The sequence below is a fragment of the Nerophis lumbriciformis genome, linkage group LG06 (assembly GCF_033978685.3).
Source record: "Nerophis lumbriciformis linkage group LG06, RoL_Nlum_v2.1, whole genome shotgun sequence".
Classification (NCBI taxonomy): Eukaryota; Metazoa; Chordata; class Actinopteri; order Syngnathiformes; family Syngnathidae; genus Nerophis; species Nerophis lumbriciformis.
The window spans coordinates 42,520,364-42,539,713 of NC_084553.2; the positions used below are offsets into that span (position 1 = coordinate 42,520,364).

The 19,350-nt window shown below is 38.9% G+C and overlaps 1 protein-coding gene across 3 annotated transcripts in view; it reads left to right on the forward strand.

Annotated features, from left to right (window-relative positions):
• mdga1 (MAM domain containing glycosylphosphatidylinositol anchor 1) overlaps window positions 1-19,046 on the forward strand; it is a 535,716-nt gene extending 516,670 nt beyond the window's left edge. For 2 of the 3 annotated variants that reach the window (XM_061964377.2, XM_061964380.2), the window contains 2 exons: window positions 7,280-7,397; window positions 17,959-19,046. In XM_061964377.2, coding sequence (XP_061820361.2) covers window positions 7,280-7,397; window positions 17,959-18,044 — 204 coding nt within the window. In that variant the 3' untranslated portion in view covers window positions 18,045-19,046. The remainder of the gene's footprint in view (window positions 1-7,279; window positions 7,398-17,958) is intronic. The other variant, XM_061964378.2, reaches the window with a different exon arrangement.
• Window positions 19,047-19,350: the final 304 nt, after the last annotated feature.

Below are 19,350 nucleotides of genomic sequence, written 5' to 3' on the forward strand. Positions count from 1 at the left end.
AAAGCTTTCTTTCTTTTTGATACCTCCAATGTTCCCTGTAATGTATTTGTAACTACAGTTTTAACATGATTTTTTAGCATGTTTTAAAGGTGTTCCCTTTAAATTTGGGGTGAAAATTACTATCAGGTTGATTATTATTTTGTATAATATTATTATTATTATTATTATCATATCTCACAGATAATTTGGGAACGCCTCTGTGTTCTTCTGGTAGATCTGGGTGGGAGGTGGCCAAAGAGACTGTTACCCCCGCATTCCTCACCCCAATAATAAAATCTGTATCATACCACTTCAATCGATCTGAACCCGTCTTTGTTTTCTTTCTTGTCTTTATAATTTCTGAGGAAATTCCTGTGAGAACAACGACTTGTTGTCCGTAATATTTTAGAGCACCAAATGTGAAGATTGTTCTAAACCAGGCCTGGGCAATTATTTTGCCTCGGGGAGCCAAAGATAGAGAAAAAAAATCATCCGTTGTAAGTACAAACTAGTTCATGGATGTTAAAGAATAATACTCCATCCATCCATCCATCTTCTTCCGCTTATCCGAGGTCGGGTCGCGGGGGCAGCAGCCTAAGCAGGGAAGCCCAGACTTCCCTCTCCCCAGCCACTTCGTCCAGCTCCTCCCGGGGGATCCCAAGGCGTTCCCAGGCCAGCCGGGAGACATAGTCTTCCCAGCGTGTCCTGGGTCTTCCCCGTGGCCTCCTACCGGTCGGACGTGCCCTAAACACCTCCCAAGGGAGGCGATCGGGTGGAATCCTGACCAGATGCCCGAATAGAAAGAATAATACTCTCACTAATTAAATGGGAATTATGCTTTTTTTGGGAATTTTGCCCATCATCCACAATCCCTATGTAAGACAAGAACACTCGTACTTCCATTGTGTATGTATGTATACGTGCAGGTAATTGGGATTCATCTTTTCCGCCTTTAAAGCGCTGTAAAATAAAACGTTCGAGAACCGCCAACAACACTCCATTTACACGCCTTGACAGGCATATTGACCAAGCCATAGCGACATTGTTAATGTAAGAGCTAACACAAAGGAACTACTTTGGTCGTGACACATCACCTTGCTCACACTGATCCCCCGACACTAGCGAGTAGACAACTAATAGCTAGCTTGAGCTGCTAATAACGTTGGTTGCGACCTGCCTTGAAATAAAGAATAAGGATCTTGAGCTTAGTCCGCTGCTGCTACCTTTAAGTTAGGAAGAGTTAGTGTTAAAGGGGAACATTATCACCAGACCTATGTAAGCGTCAATATATACCTTGATGTTGCAGAAAAAAGACCATATATTTTTTTTAACCGATTTCCGAACTCTAAATGGGTGAATTTTGGCGAATTAAACGCCTTTCTAATATCCGCTCTCGGAGCGATGACGTCACAACGTGGCGTCAAATCGGGAAGCAATCCGCCATTTTCTCAAACACCGAGTCAAATCAGCTCTGTTATTTTCCCTTTTTTCGACTGTTTTCCGTACCTTGGAGACATCATGCCTCGTCGGTGTGTTGTCGGAGGGTGTAACAACACGAACAGGGACGGATTCAAGTTGCACCAGTGGCCCAAAGATGCGAAAGTGGCAAGAAATTGGACGTTTGTTCCGCACACTTTACCGACGAAAGCTATGCTACGACAGAGATGGCAAGAATGTGTGGATATCCTGCGACACTCAAAGCAGATGCATTTCCAACGATAAAGTCAAAGAAATCTGCCGCCAGACCCCCATTGAATCTGCCGGAGTGTGTGAGCAATTCAGGGACAAAGGACCTCGCTAGCACGGCAAGCAATGGCGGCAGTTTGTTCCCGCAGACGAGCGAGCTAAACCCCGTATCGACCCTGGCTTCCCTGGCCTGCTGACATCAACTCCAAAACTGGACAGATCAGCTTTCAGGAAAAGAGCGCGGATGAGGGTATGTCTACAGAATATTTTAATTGATGAAAATTGGGCTGTCTGCACTCTCAAAGTGCATGTTGTTGCCAAATGTATTTCATACGCTGTAAACCTAGTTCATAGTTGTTAGTTTCCTTTAATGCCAAACAAACACATACCAATCGTTAGTTAGAAGGCGATCGCCGAATTCGTCCTCGCTTTCTCCCATGTCGCTGGCTGTCGTGTCGTTTTTGTTGGTTTCGCTTGCATACGGTTCAAACCGATATGGCTCAATAGCTTCAGTTTCTTCTTCAATTTCGTTTTCGCTACCTGCCTCCACACTACAACCATCCGTTTCAATACATTCGTAATCTGTTGAATCGCTTAAGCCGCTGAAATCCGAGTCTGAATCCGAGCTAATGTCGCTATAGCTTGCTGTTCTTTCCGCCATGTTTGTTTGTGTTGGCTTCACTATGTGACGTCACAGGAAAATGGACGGGTGGTTAAAATCAGGCACTTTGAAGCATTTTTTAGGGATATTGCGTGATGGGTAAAATTTTGAAAAAAACTTCGAAAAATATAATAAGCCACTGGGAACTGATTTTTAATGGTTTTAACCATTCTGAAATTGTGATAATGTTCCCCTTTAATTATAAACTAAGCCTCTCACCCATATGGCTAGGGACTTGATAATATATGGCTCTCAACAAATACCATACCATACCCACTTTATCTATAAAGGCCTTTAAAAACAACCACAGTTGAAGAACAAAGGGCTGTACACCACAAAGAAATACAGGCAAAAGACAGAATAAAAAATAACATTTAAAACAGTGGTAAAATACACATTGAAAAAGCAAATACAAATTATCCTAAGAACAATTGGTTGGATAAAAAGCAGTTAAAAACAGTTAAAAAAGTTAAAAACAGTTTAAAGTCTCATGCTGGGTTAAAAGCCAGTGAATAAAAATGGGTTTTAAGAAGGGTCTTAAAAATAACCAAAGAAGGGGCCTGTCTCATATGGAGAGGGAGATCGTTCCAGAGTTTGGGACAACAGAGAAGGCTCTGTCCCCTCTGAGCTTGCGCTTTGATTTGGGTACTTCCAGGATCAGCTGATCAGCTGACCTGAGGGACCGGGTGGGGGCATAGAGGTGGAGCAGCTCAGAGAGGTAAGGTGGGGCAAGACCACGTAAGGATTTAAAAACGAGTAAAATAATTTTAAAACAAATGTAAGGCAGCGTAAGAACATTGCTAGAAAGCATTTAATATTTTTGAGGAGTGAGGATTATTTTGAATTGACCATTGATTGATTGATTGATTGAAACTTGTATTAGTAGATTGCACAGTGCACATATTCCGTACAATTGACCACTAAACGGTAACACCCGAATAAGTTTTTCAACTTGTTTAAGTCGGGGTCCACGTTAATCAATTGATGGTAAAGTTCAAAGTGAGCACAAGTTTTGAAAAATACTACATCCCATCGGTTGACATCCCAGTGAGAGCGGACATTGTAAGTCACTGATATTTGAAACGTTAGCTGCCCTGGACAGATTCTTGCACGTCCGCGCGGACTGGACATTGATTAGACATTGTCCGAGAGCTAATGGGCAGCCTAGGATGGAGCAGGTTGACCCTAACCCTAACCTGTCTTTCAACATACAAAGTGCAATGTAACAACACACATAAATGGTAGACTAATCATTCGGATCCCTCCCTCCACCGATCACAGCTACCATTAGACCACCTCAGACAAGATAACTTTGTCATATTTTATGATAGTAAACTTTATCCATATCTGCTATAGTCATGCTATTATTGTTACTTTTCTACAACAAAGTAGTTTCCTTGTTTGTTTGCGCTCCCTCGGTATATTCCAGGCAGAATATGCTCGGCTTTTGATTAGCTGGGTGCGGTGGGCTTTTGGAGCCTTGGCTCACTGCAGTAATTAGACTGTCAGTCAAAACCAGATGGCTGCTGGCTGAAATGGGAAAGTCGCCGGGAAGTTTGTACACAAATCTCTTTTATTTTTTTTATATATTTTTTTTAACTGTTGTTTTATTTTCTTTTGTCCTTTGAAGAGTGCACAATAGATAAATGCACCATGGTAGTTGTCAGGCAGACTTCTGGTCCGATTCCCCACACTTCAGATTGTTTAGGGTTGACACCTGGGGAAAATTATATTCCTGTATGAAAAGTTAACATCAAGAAATATCTAACGTTCATCACTATGAAAGCTACTTTTTACAAAATGAAAAGTGAGGTGAGCTACATATTTTACGGACTATAGAGCGCACCAGGTTTATAAGTCGCACCCACTAAATTCTAGGGGAAAAAATATGTTTCCATATATTAGCCACACCTGACTATAAGCGACAGATATATGCATTGCAAAATAAGTTATTTACCCATGAATATTCTGTAAATGTTTATTTACAAACCTTAAAGGTCTACTGAAATGCGATTTTCTTATTTAAACGGGGATAGTAGGTCCATTCTATGTGTCATACTTGATCATTTCGCGATATTGCCATATTTTTGCTGAAAGGATTTAGTAGAGAACATCGACAATAAAGTTCGCAACTTTTGGTCGCTGATAAAAAAGCCTTGCCTGTACCAGAAGTAGCAGACGATATGCGCGTGACGTCACAGGTTGTGGAGCTCCTCACATCCGCACATTGTTTACAATCATAGCCACCAGCAGCGAGAGCGATTCGGACCGAGAAAGCGACGATTTCCCCATTAATTTGAGCGAGGATGAAAGATTTGTGGATGAAGAAAGTGAGAGTGAAGGACTAGAGGGCAGTGGGAGCGATTCAGATTGGGAAGATGCTGTGAGAGGCGGGTGGGACCTGATATTCAGCTGGGAATGACTAAAACAGTAAATAAACACAAGACATATATATATATATATATATATACTCTTTTAGCCACAACACAACCAGGCTTATATTTAATATGCCACAATTTAATCCCGCATAACAAACACCTCCCCCCTCCCGTCCATATAATCCGCCAATACTACTCAAACACCTGCACAACACAGTCAATCCCACAGCCCAAAGTACCGTTCACCTCCCCAAAGTTCATACGGCACATATATTTCCCCAAAGTCCCCAAAGTTACGTACGTGACATGCACATAGCGGCACGCACGTATGGTCAAGCGATCAAATCTTTGGAAGCTGCAGCAGCATGCGTACTCACGGTACCGCGTCTGCGCATCCAACTCAAAGTCCTCCTGGTAAGAGTCTCTGTTGTCCCACTTCTCCACAGGCCAATGGTAAAGCTTGACTGTCATCTTCCGGGAATGTAAACAATGAAACACCGGCTGTGTTATCCGGCACAACAGTCAAGGGGTGCATTCTACGGCGGGGGTGCGTTTTCCGGCACAACACCTGCCGCAATACACCGCTTACCACCTACAGCTTTCTTCTTTGCTGTCTCCATTGTTCATTGAACAAATTGCAAAAGATTCACCAACACAGATGTCCAGAATACTGTGGAATTTTGCGATGAAAACAGACGACTTAATAGCTGGCCACCATGCTGTCCCAAAATGTGCTCTACAATCCGTGATGTCACGCGCAGGCGTCATCATACCGAGACGTTTTCAGCAGGCTATTTCGCGCGAAATTTAAAATTGCACTTTAGTAAGCTAACCCGGCCGTATTGGCATGTGTTGCAATGTTAAGATTTCATCATTGATGTATAAACTATCAGACGGCGTGATCGGTAGTAGTGGGTTTCAGTAGGCTATTAATTCTTACCAAACGGTGCCTGTAACCTGGCAGTAAAACGGCTGACCAAACAAAACAAAAGTCACCGTCATGGACCCACTAGCTGCGGAAGCTAGCTCTCCAATCAGCTAAACAGACTCAATAGCTTTCTGGTGATGTCTTGGTGAATTTACTGAGGAATTTGTGAAACTGAAACAATCAAAAAAAAAAAGCCGTTGTAAGTTTATAACACTAACACAGACACTCGCAAATGTGTTAGCATATTATCTAATGCTATCAATGCTAGCGTTATTACATTATGATAGCACATACAAATAGGCATGAAAACACTCCTACAGACATCACACATGGGACGGTTTAGTAGTTATAAACAGTTTTAGTTATATTGTAAAACTTGCAAATGTTGCTTGGAGTGATGAATGAAGAGTCCATACAGGTAGGAACACTATGGGCGGTTAGAAGACTGAACAGCACACTACTTCTGGTTGAAAGCACTAAATGGAATGACACTGCAACACATGCACTGACTGAACTCGTCCAAAAGATGGCGCCATTGCACAAACAATAAAATACCTTTTCAGTGTATTTGCTTGTTTTTTTGTTTAAATTTTTTTTTTCTCATGGTTGTCAGCGAAGAAAAATCTTAAAAGTCACATGGTTCAAAGTGTAGGAAAAAAGTAGTGGATTCTTGGAATTTACAGTACTTAGGTTTTCATTTTTACAAACAGCATTTAAATATTATTTTATTTACAAAGCAGATATATTTTGAAACAGTAAAGGAACATATGGTGGTCATTGTCTCAGTGCTATTTTGTGTTCAATATTCAAAAATGTTTTCTGAATTAAAGAAAAATACTAAGAGTTGAAGCAAACACTATTTCAGTAGCTACTCAAAATCAGGCAACAAGCTACAATAGGGGAGGGATTTAAATGGACCCATTCCTGGGTGTGAGAAAAAGTTGGCGGGTTAATCATTTTGCAATGCATTCTGCTGAAAATGATGGAAAGCGCCACTCCACACAGCAACTGATGCTGTGGTCAAAGTTGGAATTGCCACAAAACACATTTTAAGATATTTAACACTACTGTGGCTAAAGTGGATAGTGCCTCTCCCCAATTTGTCACGTTTCATGTGTGAGGTAAACCGTGATGAATGGGGCTGTGTGAATCGCCTTCCTACTGTACCTTTTTGGAGGCCACTGATTTTCCTGTTGGCTTGTCAGAAAAATGCATCAGAAGTATTTATATTTTTTGGATGGGTGCTGTTGTTTCAGAGATATGTAAGCTTAATTACAACAACAACAAAATGATTATCCTCATTTTAGTTCTTGTTCATTAAAAACAAAATACTATTCTATGAATCCGATTCTGATGGTTTATCCCCGGAGTAAAACATATGACCTTTTTGGATATCATTATGACTGAATGATGTGTGATTTGTGGGTTTTAAAATCATTACAATACTGTATTGCTTCAAAATGTCACAGTGTCAACCTTTTAAAAAGGTGCCAGCATTTAGTAAACAACTGGGGGAATCTTTTCGTAATTTGCATACATCACTCACCATGACATTAGTTGTCCATAATGATTTATAAAATGCCATTTAAACATTCACTGTTAAAAAAAAATCACCAAAACCCTCTGCCTCTTTTTGTTTATATCCAGATTGTTTTTGAAGGAATCCGAGGGCCGAGCTTCGAGGGTGACATCGCTATCGACGACGTGTCCATCACTCTCGGCAAATGCAAGCAGGAGAACACTGTAGCCAGCGCAGGTAAGACAGGTAAGATAGATAGCTTGGGGAATGTTTTTTTTGGGGGCGGACTCGACAATATAATATGGAAAAGAACACTCAGAGCCTGATCTACTAAAATCCAAATACCGTGCACTAAACAGTGTGCGTGTACTGTTAGTGGGCATGTTGCCTGTGATCTACTAAGACTGCGTGTACAATTGATAATAGAATAGAATAAAATAGAAAGTACTTTATTGATCCCTGGGGGAAATTCAGCACCACAGTTCGCTCACAATAGACAATAAACACTTGGGTATTTTTTTTACATGTGAATAATATAAATACAGTCTATTATACAGCATTATTCACATGTGAATAATATATATATAGTCTATTATACAGCAGTATTCACATGAGAATAATATAAATACAGTCTATTATACAGCATTATTCACGTGTGAATAATATAAATATAGTCTATTATACAGCAGTATTCACATGAAAATAATATAAATACAGTCTATTATACAGCATTATTCACATGTGAATAATATAAATACAGTCTATTATACAGCATTATTCACATGTGAATAATATAAATACAGTCTATTATACAGCATTATTCACATGGGAATAATATAAAAACAGTCTATTATACATTTAAGTACAGTCAAAAAGGAACATATGCATTATACAGTCTGATGGCTGTCGGTATGAAGGACTTCCTGTGTCGTTCCGTGTTGAATTTTGGGAGTCTGAGCCTTCCACTGAACGTGCTCATTCTTCCCGCCAGGTCCGAGTGTAGTGGGTGGGTGGTGCAGACCGCCCTATTCAAATGAGGATTTTGCGTGTACTAGACGGCTTTCACCACGGATACACTCATTTACTGCACATTCATGTTTTCATACTCCTGTGGCGTATTATTTTTGGTGATATAACCCCCCAATTCCAACCCTTGATGCTGAGTGTCAAGCAGGGAAGTAATGGGTCCCATTTTTTTTATGGTCTTTGGTATGACTCAGCCGGGCTTTGAACCCTACCGATCTCAGGGCGGACACTCTAACCCATGGGTGTCAAACTCTGGCCCGCGGGCCAAAAATTGTAATACTTGCCAACCCTCCCGGGAGTCTTCCAAACTTCAGCGCCCCTCCCGAAAATCGTCAGGTCTGCTTTTCATCCAGTCCAACGAGTGCTGGCCCAGTCACATATGTGCGGCTTCTGCACGCACACACAAGTGAATGCAACGCATACTTGATCAACAGCGATACAGGTTACCCTGAGGGTGGCCGTATAAACAACTTTAACACTGTTAAGAATATACGCCACACTGTGAATCCACACCAAACAAGAATGACAAACACATTTCGGGAGAACATCAGCACCGTAACACAACATAAACACAACAGAACAAATACCCAGAACCCTTTGCAACACTAACTCTTCTGGGACGCTACAAGGTGTGTGTGTGTGTGGGGGTGGGGGTGTTTGGTGGTAGCGGGGGTGTATTTTGTAGCCTCCTGGAAGAGTTAGTGCTGCAAAGGGTTCTGGGTATTTGTTCTGTTGTGTTTATGTTGTGTTACGGTGCGGATGTTCTCCCGAAATGTGTTTGTCATTATTGTTTGGTGTGGATTCACAGTGTGGCGTATATTTCTAACAGTGTTAAAGTTGTTTATACTGGCACCCTCAGTGTAACCTGTATCGCTGTTGATCAAGTATGCATTGGATTCACTCGTGTGTGCGTACAAAAGCCGCACATACCTTGTAACTGGGTCTGAACGATGTTAGAATGGATGAAAAGCGGACGTGACGATAGCGCGTAGAGGACGTTAAAGTAGTGCATTTAAGGCACGCCCCCAACACTGTGGTCCGGGTGGACGAGATATAATGACTGATGAACACCTTGGTTGGATAATGAAGGTTGCCTCAGCTCTAAGCCTGAGCCCCGACATTACATCCAAGAAAAGATGGCAGGTATCTGGCTTGGGCACATCAGATTAGATCAGTGTGTTGCAAACTGAGCAGTTTAAAGTCCTGAATGGTTGGTTTATTCATTCTGATTTTATTTTCAAATTTATTAGCCTGTGGAAAAAGTTAATGTTGATATTTACCTCAGAAGGCTGCAAATAGAAAAGAGGCATTACATTTTTATTTAAATTGTATTTGATATGCCATTGATATTTTTTAACTATTATTATTTGAAACTGGATTTTGCATGTCACTATAAAGTTATATAAGCCTTGCTTGTTCAATATTCAATGTAAAACTTGTTTGGGTCCCTATTAAAAGGTTAATTTGTTCAACCTTGGCCCGCGGCTTTGTTCAGATTTACATTTTGGCCCACCCTGTATTTGAGTTTGACACCCCTAACCACTAGGCCACTGAGTAGTTAATACAAGCATATACAATAAACGTATACTTTTCATTATGTGACTTCTCCCACCCACGCTGACTCTTCCTACCTGTTTTCCATCTCCATCTTTACTTTATAAGTACACCACTGCAGGTTTTTTTTATTTTTTTTTAGAAAGTAATGACAAAGTGTTCATACCACAAAAAATACGTATTATAAATGCATACAGACACCCTCCATAAGTGTCCTCCACTTGTAAGTAACATTGTTGGTAGCTCTGTCTTAAAGGTGAACAAATGGAACAAAATGATGGCGTGTTACAGACGTTGAGTGCATGATAGCGTGAAGACGCCATTAGCCCGAGGGGCGGGACTGTGCACAAAAGGTCACGGAAAAAGAGAATGACCATGTGTATGTACGATAGAAGAGAGGTTGATCTACAAAAAGAAAGCGAAAAGAAGATTAAGTAGCAATTCAAGAGCAGCTATCACACACACTGACATTCTCACACATTCATCATCGTGCCCACTGCTTGCAACCACAAGCATTCAAGTTTTATGGCAAACTACAAGCAAGTCAAACGTTAAACCTGGATGTCAAAATTTTCGGGAACAAATGTAGCTCATACCTGCCTGATGTAAATAATGCTATTACTCTTTTCTAGCTTATATATTTTGAATATTTACCTCGCCTTTCTCACGTTGACCTCATTTTCTTCACGTTTGAGGTCAACATTAAATGGTGGATTTTTAACATTTAGATGTAACGTTTTTATTTAAAGTTTATATTTAAATTGAACATTTACATTTAAAAATGTTAATTTAACATATATTTAAATTTTAAATTCAAAATTCTGATTTCACAATTAGAGTTTACTGTCATAATTATATTTACATTTATTTGATATTCAACACTTAGAATCAACATTTACATATGTATATTTAACATTAATATTTAACATTTACATTTAGTTTTGTCATTTTTGATTCACATTCAGATGTAACATTTATATTTAGAGTTAACATTTAGATTCAACATTTAGATTTTCTATTTAGATTTAACATTCATATTTATATTTAATATTTATTTGTATGTGTAACATTTACATTTGACATTTATATTTAACATTTAGATTCAACATTCATATTTACATTTAACATTTTAATTAACATTTATATTTATATTTGACATGCATATTGAAAATTTAGATGTAACGTTTTTATTTAATATTTATATTTAAATTGAACATTTATATTTACAAATGTTATTTAACATAAATATTTAACATTTAGATTCAAAATTCCGATTTCACATTCAGAGTTAACATTCATAATTATAAGTACATGTATTTTATATTTAACATTTAGAATCAACAATTATATTTAACATTCATATTTGTATTTAACATTTTTATTGAACATTTATATTTTAGATTTGACATTTTTATTTAACATTTAGATGGAACATTTATATTTAGAGTAACATTTTGATTTTCCATTTCGATTCAACAATCATATTTATATTTAACTTTTATTTGTATATGTAACATTTAAATTTAACATTTAGATTTTAACATGAATATTCATATTTAACATTTATATTTAGATTTGACATTTATATTCGACATTAATACTCAAAATTTATTTGTAACGTTTTTATTTAACATTCATATTCATAATTAATGTTAATATTTAACATTTATATTTGTATTTAACATTTATGTTTATATTTAACATTTATATGCATCTATCCTTTTTCTACTGCTCGTCCCTTTTTGATATATTTAACATTCCATTAATCCATCCATTCATCTTTTCTTTCTTTTTTTTTTTTTATTTGACAGGGACAGTAAAATTAAACATTGCTACCCATATGTCAAAATACATAAGACTTCTAGCCACAGGCTAATTTGCAACCCTCGTTCCATGTTAGGCTTTTAAAGAAAAGTGAAAAACACATACGAAAGGATTAAGACAAGTACAAAATAAAAATACATTAAAAATAATTGCAGCTGGAACAGATAAAAAAGGTATAATAAGCCTGAAACAGTTTATATATTTTTTAATGGTCTTAGTCATTTTATAATATGGCCATCATATTTTAGCTTAGGGTCCAAAATACAGTAACACCCAAATATATAAATGCTCTATTTTATTTTGATTAATGTTGACCTGAATTTCATTTAATGATTGTTTCTTCAAAGATAAACCCATTCAGACTGTGTTGTTATAATTTAGGTTTAAACAGTTATTTTGAAGCCATGTTGCTATTTCAGCAAGCTGTCTGTTTAATATCTCTGAAGCCTGTTGAGGGGTGTCGGCTGCCACATAAATGAGTGTATCATCTGCATACATTTGGCATATAGTATTTGTGCAAATATTGGGGAGGTCATTAATATATATACTGAAAAGCAGTGGGCCCAAAATAGATCCTTGTGGCACACCCAAATCACAATTTATTACATCTGATTTTACACCATTTATTTTATTTTTCGCTTATCTGAGGTCGGGTCGCAGGGGCAGCAGCCTAAGCATTTAACATTTAGGTTCAACATTTTAGTACGCATGCGCGGGAAAAAAATAAAAAATAAAAATAAAATCCACCTGAGCGTCCATCTGCTCCAAGCTCTCCAGTAGATGAATGTGCTTCACTGTGAAGTTATTTAAAAGAGCTATATTGTAAATAGTTTGCTGTGCATTTTACATTTGTTTGCTGTGTTTTGTGTGCAAGTTTTTAAATGAAAATGTATCTCCTTTGAACAATATCCAGTGTTGTGGAATTTCAATGAACTAGAATCCAGTGTGCTGTGGGGCCCTATTGTAGTGAATCACACCTTTAATTGACATGAGAAAGTAGACAATGCGATAAAGAACATTTTACATCAATTAATATAGGGATCTAAATATATATATATATATATATATATATATATATATATATATATATATATATATAACCATTGTTTTGGGTTGACTCCGGCGTTGGGGTATTCTTTCTTGAGATATGGCGTCAGGGGATAAGCCATATGGCCATTTTACAATCACATCCATAGAGCAATATTGTTAGTCACACACTGCCTGGATCACATCCACGGGAGGAAGGGACACATTTTTTTGGTATAAAGAATCACAGCTGCGAAAGTTCTCTTGCCATCTGAGAAGTGTTGTATCCGACATAGCTGCAATCGCGCGTTTCCTTCACTTAAGATATTCATGTGTGATTTCCACAAGCGTCTGTACATGTAGAAGAAGGAGAAACATGGCATGTCTGGCTGACTCGCCTTCATCTTTTTAGCTTCGGTTGTTATGAAGCTCTCTGTGGCGATGTCTTTTTGGCGTCACTTCCTCTCCGAACTCAGTTTGTAAACGACCAATGAGTCCATACAAAGCTAAGAGATTCAAGAAATACACGGCGCACTTACCCGTGTAAACATTTGTCCGAGGTAGGGGGACCTTAAACGATGGTTTAGTGTAACTGAAAAAGGGGCTTAGGCTAAATAATTATTCGTTTAAGGGGTTTATCGACTTAGTGTAGATGTGATGGACCCGAGTGGTGGGATATTAAAATGTAATAAAATTTTGCTTAAAACAAATGTAAATATTAAGAACCCAATGTAGTGAGAGCAACCCTCCCAAAATAAGGAAATATAATGATGCTCATTTACAATTTATTACAATACAAATGAAAAAAACAGTCAAGTTGATAACACTAAAAATACCAATTGGTAAACAATAATATAGGTGAGGGTACAGCCACGACAGGCGTGGTCAGTGTCCTGGCTCCGCTCACTTTCACGGCGTCCTCCTGCACACAAATTAAATCGGAGGCAGGCCACGGGGATAAAATAATCGAAAAACACGGAGACGCACTCAGAGCTGACGTCACACTTACACGCAAGGCAGGGTTTCCCCTGCCTCTGCTGTAGTTCCGCGTAGAAATATTGAGTACGCCCACTCTCCTTACCAGTCTCTGGTGGGACCTACATAGCCGTACGCGTCCCGTCTCGCCCCGCCTCTTGGTCGCTCCCGGGAGTCACCGCAGGTCTCTGGGTCCCGACCGCTCCTGCCCACAGGACCACACAGCCAGCGTACAACGCACGAGCCCGCAAGCCCACAGCCAAAGGCAGTTTGATCACCCCCACATATCCACAATCCACGACACTTACTTCGGAGGCAGAGTTTCCTCTGCTCCTGCGTGTTGTGGGCTTCTTGGGGTTCACTCCGGTAGCCTGCGGGGTCTGCTGCGTAGTCCTGGATTCCTTCCCAGCCTGCGGGAGTCCACCCGGACCCTCCTGTCGCTCTTCCTTCGGTCGCTCTTCCTTCCCCTGAAGCCTATTGGATGCTTCTCTTTTAAATGTGTGCAGTCCTAACGCTCCACAGGTGTGTCCGATCTCAGGTGCCGTTTGATTGGGCACTTTGGTTGTCAGGGGCAACGTCTTAAAATGCCAGCAAAGTCCACAAGGAGTAAAAACATGCAATTAAAAAGACAATCAAATTCCAAAGTGTAAAAACATGCAATTAAAATCCACAGCAATAAAAACACTAAGACATGCATGGCAATGAAACATAAAAAAATAAAATCCCCTACTTGTGTCCCATCACATCGACATGATCTTAGTCCAAATCAATAGTTATCTTTCTCTGACGGAGACAGTCATACCTGAAAGTTTAAAACTCTTTGCGGCTTATTAGGGAACGCTTAACATTTTTAGGGTGAAATTGTGACGTGTTGCTACATGTGAGTCACATTAGCATTAGGCCTTTGTCGTTTGACAGTTATCTTATTTTTACACTTAAATTGCTACTTATATTCATGCGGTCACCGCAATGTCCTATGTTTTGATGAGGTTTTTATTATTCCCTATGGGAACATACTGTTTGCAGGGTCCAATCAAATTGTTAGCACGCCACACTGACGCATGCGTGTGTGCGTCCTTTCACTGGCTGGTGTGAGATCTGGCACATACTGTATGTGCATGTACACACTCTGGCGGATGCTTTGAATAATGGATGAAGGCGTAAACAGGAAGAGGAAAGAAGCATGCAAGGGTGTCCTGCAGGTTGTGTGCAGGCAGGAACACTCCGTGCAGGCAGATGGGTAATTATCCGGCAGGCGGGCGGCTGAACGCTCGCTGCAAGACGCTTCCGTCTCCGCGCTAACACAAGGATTAGCAAAAAGGATTGAACTCAACTTTTGTTTGGCAGGTATGAGGAATTTAAAATGGTGCTAACTGGTAGATTGCAATACAGTCAAGGATCACATTTCTTAGCTACTGGGTAGTTGTTGCGTGGCTTTGCTATAGTGATCACCGTTATCTTTGAACCAGCACCATAACTTATTCCTCTGTTGTTTGCTAACAGGATAATCTCTCCAGGTCACTGGTGTGTGTGTATGTGTGTGCTTGACAGGAAGAAAAGCTCTGCCACCATTTGCATGTACTGTACAGTGGAACCTCAATTTACGAACTTAAGTGGTTCTTAAACAGGGTTTGTAAATAGAAAAGTTATTAAAGCACATGTATCTGTAAGAAACAATATTAACATGAATAATGGGTTCCAGCCTTGACAAAAGCCCAAATTTTAATGAACGTTTGTACACTTCGAACACAATATGAATCTTTTTACAGTACTCCATATCAAACAAACAAAACAATATGGTGATGACTCAACTTCCTATTTATTAACAAAGTCAACAACAACAACAACAAGCTCTACTGTGTTCACTTGAAACTATCCTATTGACACACAAACACACTTACACACACACACACACACACACGGATTCTTGTATTTGTTACCTTCTTGAGACACCTGAAAAATGCCTCTATATACATACTATGTACAGTATATATATTATATACACATACAATGATTCCCGGGCGTGGCCACCGCTGCTGCTCACTGCTCCCCTCACCTCCCAGGGGGTGATCAAGGGTGATGGGTCAAATCCAGAGAATCATTTCGCCACACTTAGTGTGTGTGTGACAATCATCGGTACTTTAACTTTAACTTATTCTATGCAAAAATAATAAAGGTAAGCAGTTAATTTACAGTTAAAGTTTATTTTTTTATTTTTTGTTTGTAATTGTTTTTTAATCTTCATTATTTATTTCAAGTTATTACAGTATGCCTCTATATACATATTTATTTTAATGTTTTTATTCATTTTGACCAAAGGGGGCGCATTTCATTTTCTGACACAAACGTGTTATTTCATATGTCGGCCAAAGGGGGAGCACTTTTAAAACCGACACTCAGTCAATTTGAAAAATCCCTCCTTTTTGGGACCACCCTAATTTTGATAGATTTCACCACCCGGGGTGCAAATGAGACATTCTCTATTAGATGCAGTGGCCTTCTGTATTGGGACCAGGATTTATGTCCTAACTTGTTCACCGGTCCTCATATGGAAGGTACTTTTCCTTGTTGATGTTTCAAGAAGGGTAGAAAATACAAGAACACACACACGCACGCACACACATACGCACGCACACACATACGCACCCACACATACACACATTAAACACACACAAACACTGTCACTAGCCCTGTGGTGCACTCACAGTTTGAAAACACATAAATCCTTAACTTTAACAGCCAGGTCCCTACAAGGATTAGGACTTTAAAACAAAAATCAACTTTACTTTGTTGGTTAATCTTCTTGGTGTATATGCATAGTCGTACAACGCTGTGGATGTTTCCTGAACGTTTCAAACCACACATTGCTTACCTTTTGCATTTTTCCGACTTATATTGAGCTAGCAAAACTAGAAAAAATGTCTAAAAATGCTAAAAGGACCCTTAAGACCCACTGTTATTCTCTGGCTTTTAACACTATGTAAGTTGTGTGGTCCTCTGTGTTTTAAAATGTATATTTATATGTATTGTTTTAATTAGATTTAGCCTTTATAATAGTTTTTAATCATATTTATTTTTAAGTTGTTTTTATATTGGTTTTATATTTATTTATTTTGTTTTTATTCAGTCATTGGTGGAGCTAAGAATAGTATTTTAATCTTGTTTTTTTATATTTTTGTGCAGCACTTTGGAAACATTGTTGTTGTTTAACCCTGTCAGACCCAAATATAGAAAAACCTAAAAAAAAATATTTGACCTTTCAGATTGTAGGAGGCATTTGATGCAGAAATTGAAGAGTTAAAGACAAATACAAAAAATATAAATATATATAAAAAATATGAAACAAGATTAAACTCTTAAAAAACACTTTCCCCCCTCTTTTTTTCTTTTCATGACATTGGTCATGAAGACTTTCATTGGTGGTGAAAGTATTAAAAACAGTCCCTGTCGTCTGTAAAATGTCTGTAGAATGTATACTATCCATGTATAGAGAACATACTTCAGCCAGTGATGTAGTGGAGGGAATACAACCTGTTTGAGCCCACTGCAACAAGCCAGTTATTTTGACTACCACATTCACCCAGTGTTGTATAATTGCAACAATTATATACCAAGATTATATAACAAGCTCTAAATAAAATTTGATGCATCTGTTCCACAATAACTATATATGTACATGCGCTAGACATTGTAATAACAACCCCAAAAAAATATAAAAGACATTTTAATTACTTGAATCTGATGATTCAAACAGATTTTGTTCGAAGGAAACCTTGCGAGGTTGTGTGAGTTCATGGCCAGAAGGCGTGACTTATAAACAAATGTATGATCCAATAGCCTTGTGAGACTGAACAATAGGACCCTATGACTATGTAAATGTGGTAAAAAAAAAAATATATATATATATATAACAGATTGTTTTTTTAGGATTGTTAAAGGTAACCTTGTAATTTTACAACAAGGGGTGTTACAGGGTTAAATGGACTATATAAATAAAGTGGATTGAAAAAACACTTAATAAGCAGACAAAGTAGCACTGAGCACAGTAGCTAACATCTGCAACCCACAATGGATGTGCTGCTGGGCACAAAATGGCTGGGCAGAGAGGCACACAACAGGTGGATGAAACTTTCTTACACTGAGACGAGGTTCGTACAACAGAGCATTTTTTTTTTTTTTTTTAGTTCAGTCTTTGGTTCGTAAATCAAAAAGTTTGTACAATTGGGGCTAGTAAATCAAGGTTCCACTGTAACAATCTCTAGAACTTATTCGGGAAACAAATGTAATCTTATATCCAGGTCAATATGCTGTGTAATAAGTCACTTATGACAGAGTTTGATCCCTTGCTAGTTAATGACCATATATACCTAATTCCGTGGCTTCTCTCTTCTCTTTCACATAGTTCTGATCGGTGGATCACAGGCGCTCCCATTGGCCAGCTGGCTGACGTTCGGCCTTTCCTGCGTCCTCACCTTGCTATGCAGATGATGAGCGGCTGCCACAGCGCCACCTGCTGTCTGTGCTGACAGACACTGCCCTGACTCGTGCTCTTTTACTTCTTCTCTCAATCCCGGACTTCTTCCCTTTCTTTGTCCCTGTCCACTTTGTTCTTTGTGCATCCATGATAACGCGCCTACATTAAACCTACCTTTATTTGCTTTCTTCAAACACATACTCGAACAAACTTAGTTATGTATTTAAGGCCAAAATCTCTATCGGTCTGTTAGATTCCCTAAAATCCATGTCCGTGTCTCTTCGTCTCCTCCATGTATTACCACCCCCAACCTTCCCCAATTACCGCGACTCCTTCACCCCCTTATCCCCAACCAGACACACTAAAGTGTCGGACACTCTACCAAAGATGACCTGAGGGAATAGAATGAGAGAAACAGGATTCCAGGGATCTGGTGAAAGAGAGGAATAAATTGGGCCAATCTGTCCTTTCTGCTAAGGCGGATGAAACAAACTGAAGAACGAAAGAAGCGCAAATAGGAAGAAGAAGAACTTCTGGTAGCCTCTTTGCTGGCCACGAGCTCCGTGTGGATTATACGTGTACATTTATCAATATATATTAAATATAAGCAAAGTCTAAATATACGTGGGCAGTCGGAGGACTCTTTGAACTGAAATCCAAGAAGCACAACATTTATACAACCTCTGTTGTTCCTTTGGGTATTACCAGAATTACGTGGTGTTGCAGTTTGTCTGAGCAGCAGTTTTTTTTGTAAAAATTTTTGTTTACGGACAATGGGTGAGCCATTTATTGGAGATGGTGCGACACAAGAATGAAGAGAAGGAAGTGTTCGTTACAGAGAACAGGTCATTAAAGAAGCTCATACATGTGTACAGTATGTAGCTGCTGTGCCGTGCAGATTACTTGAACGTAAAATCTGCCAACATTGTTCAACGCTGAATGTCTGTCTTGTGAACAGTCACTCATGTATCACAGCTGTCCAAAGAAAAGCAAGTATCGCCGGAAAAAAAGTTGAAGGTACGTGTTTTTCATTGGAGGTGATGATATGGTTGTTAAAATCAAGCAATACTCATATCTATACTCTATAACCCATAGCTTATGATTACATCTATGATAGCATTTCATTACATAGTACCACGATGAATGATTTTGATGCGTTTATTCCTGCAGGTCTATACTGTTAGTGCGTCTCTAGCCTGTTTGATCATTCACGGTTGTATATTTCCTTTGGTATCTTCACAATAACTTTGATCCCTTCTGTATTCCACCTGTGTCGCCGCAGGTTTATGATCATCCTTGTGTTTTTTTTAACTCACGTTT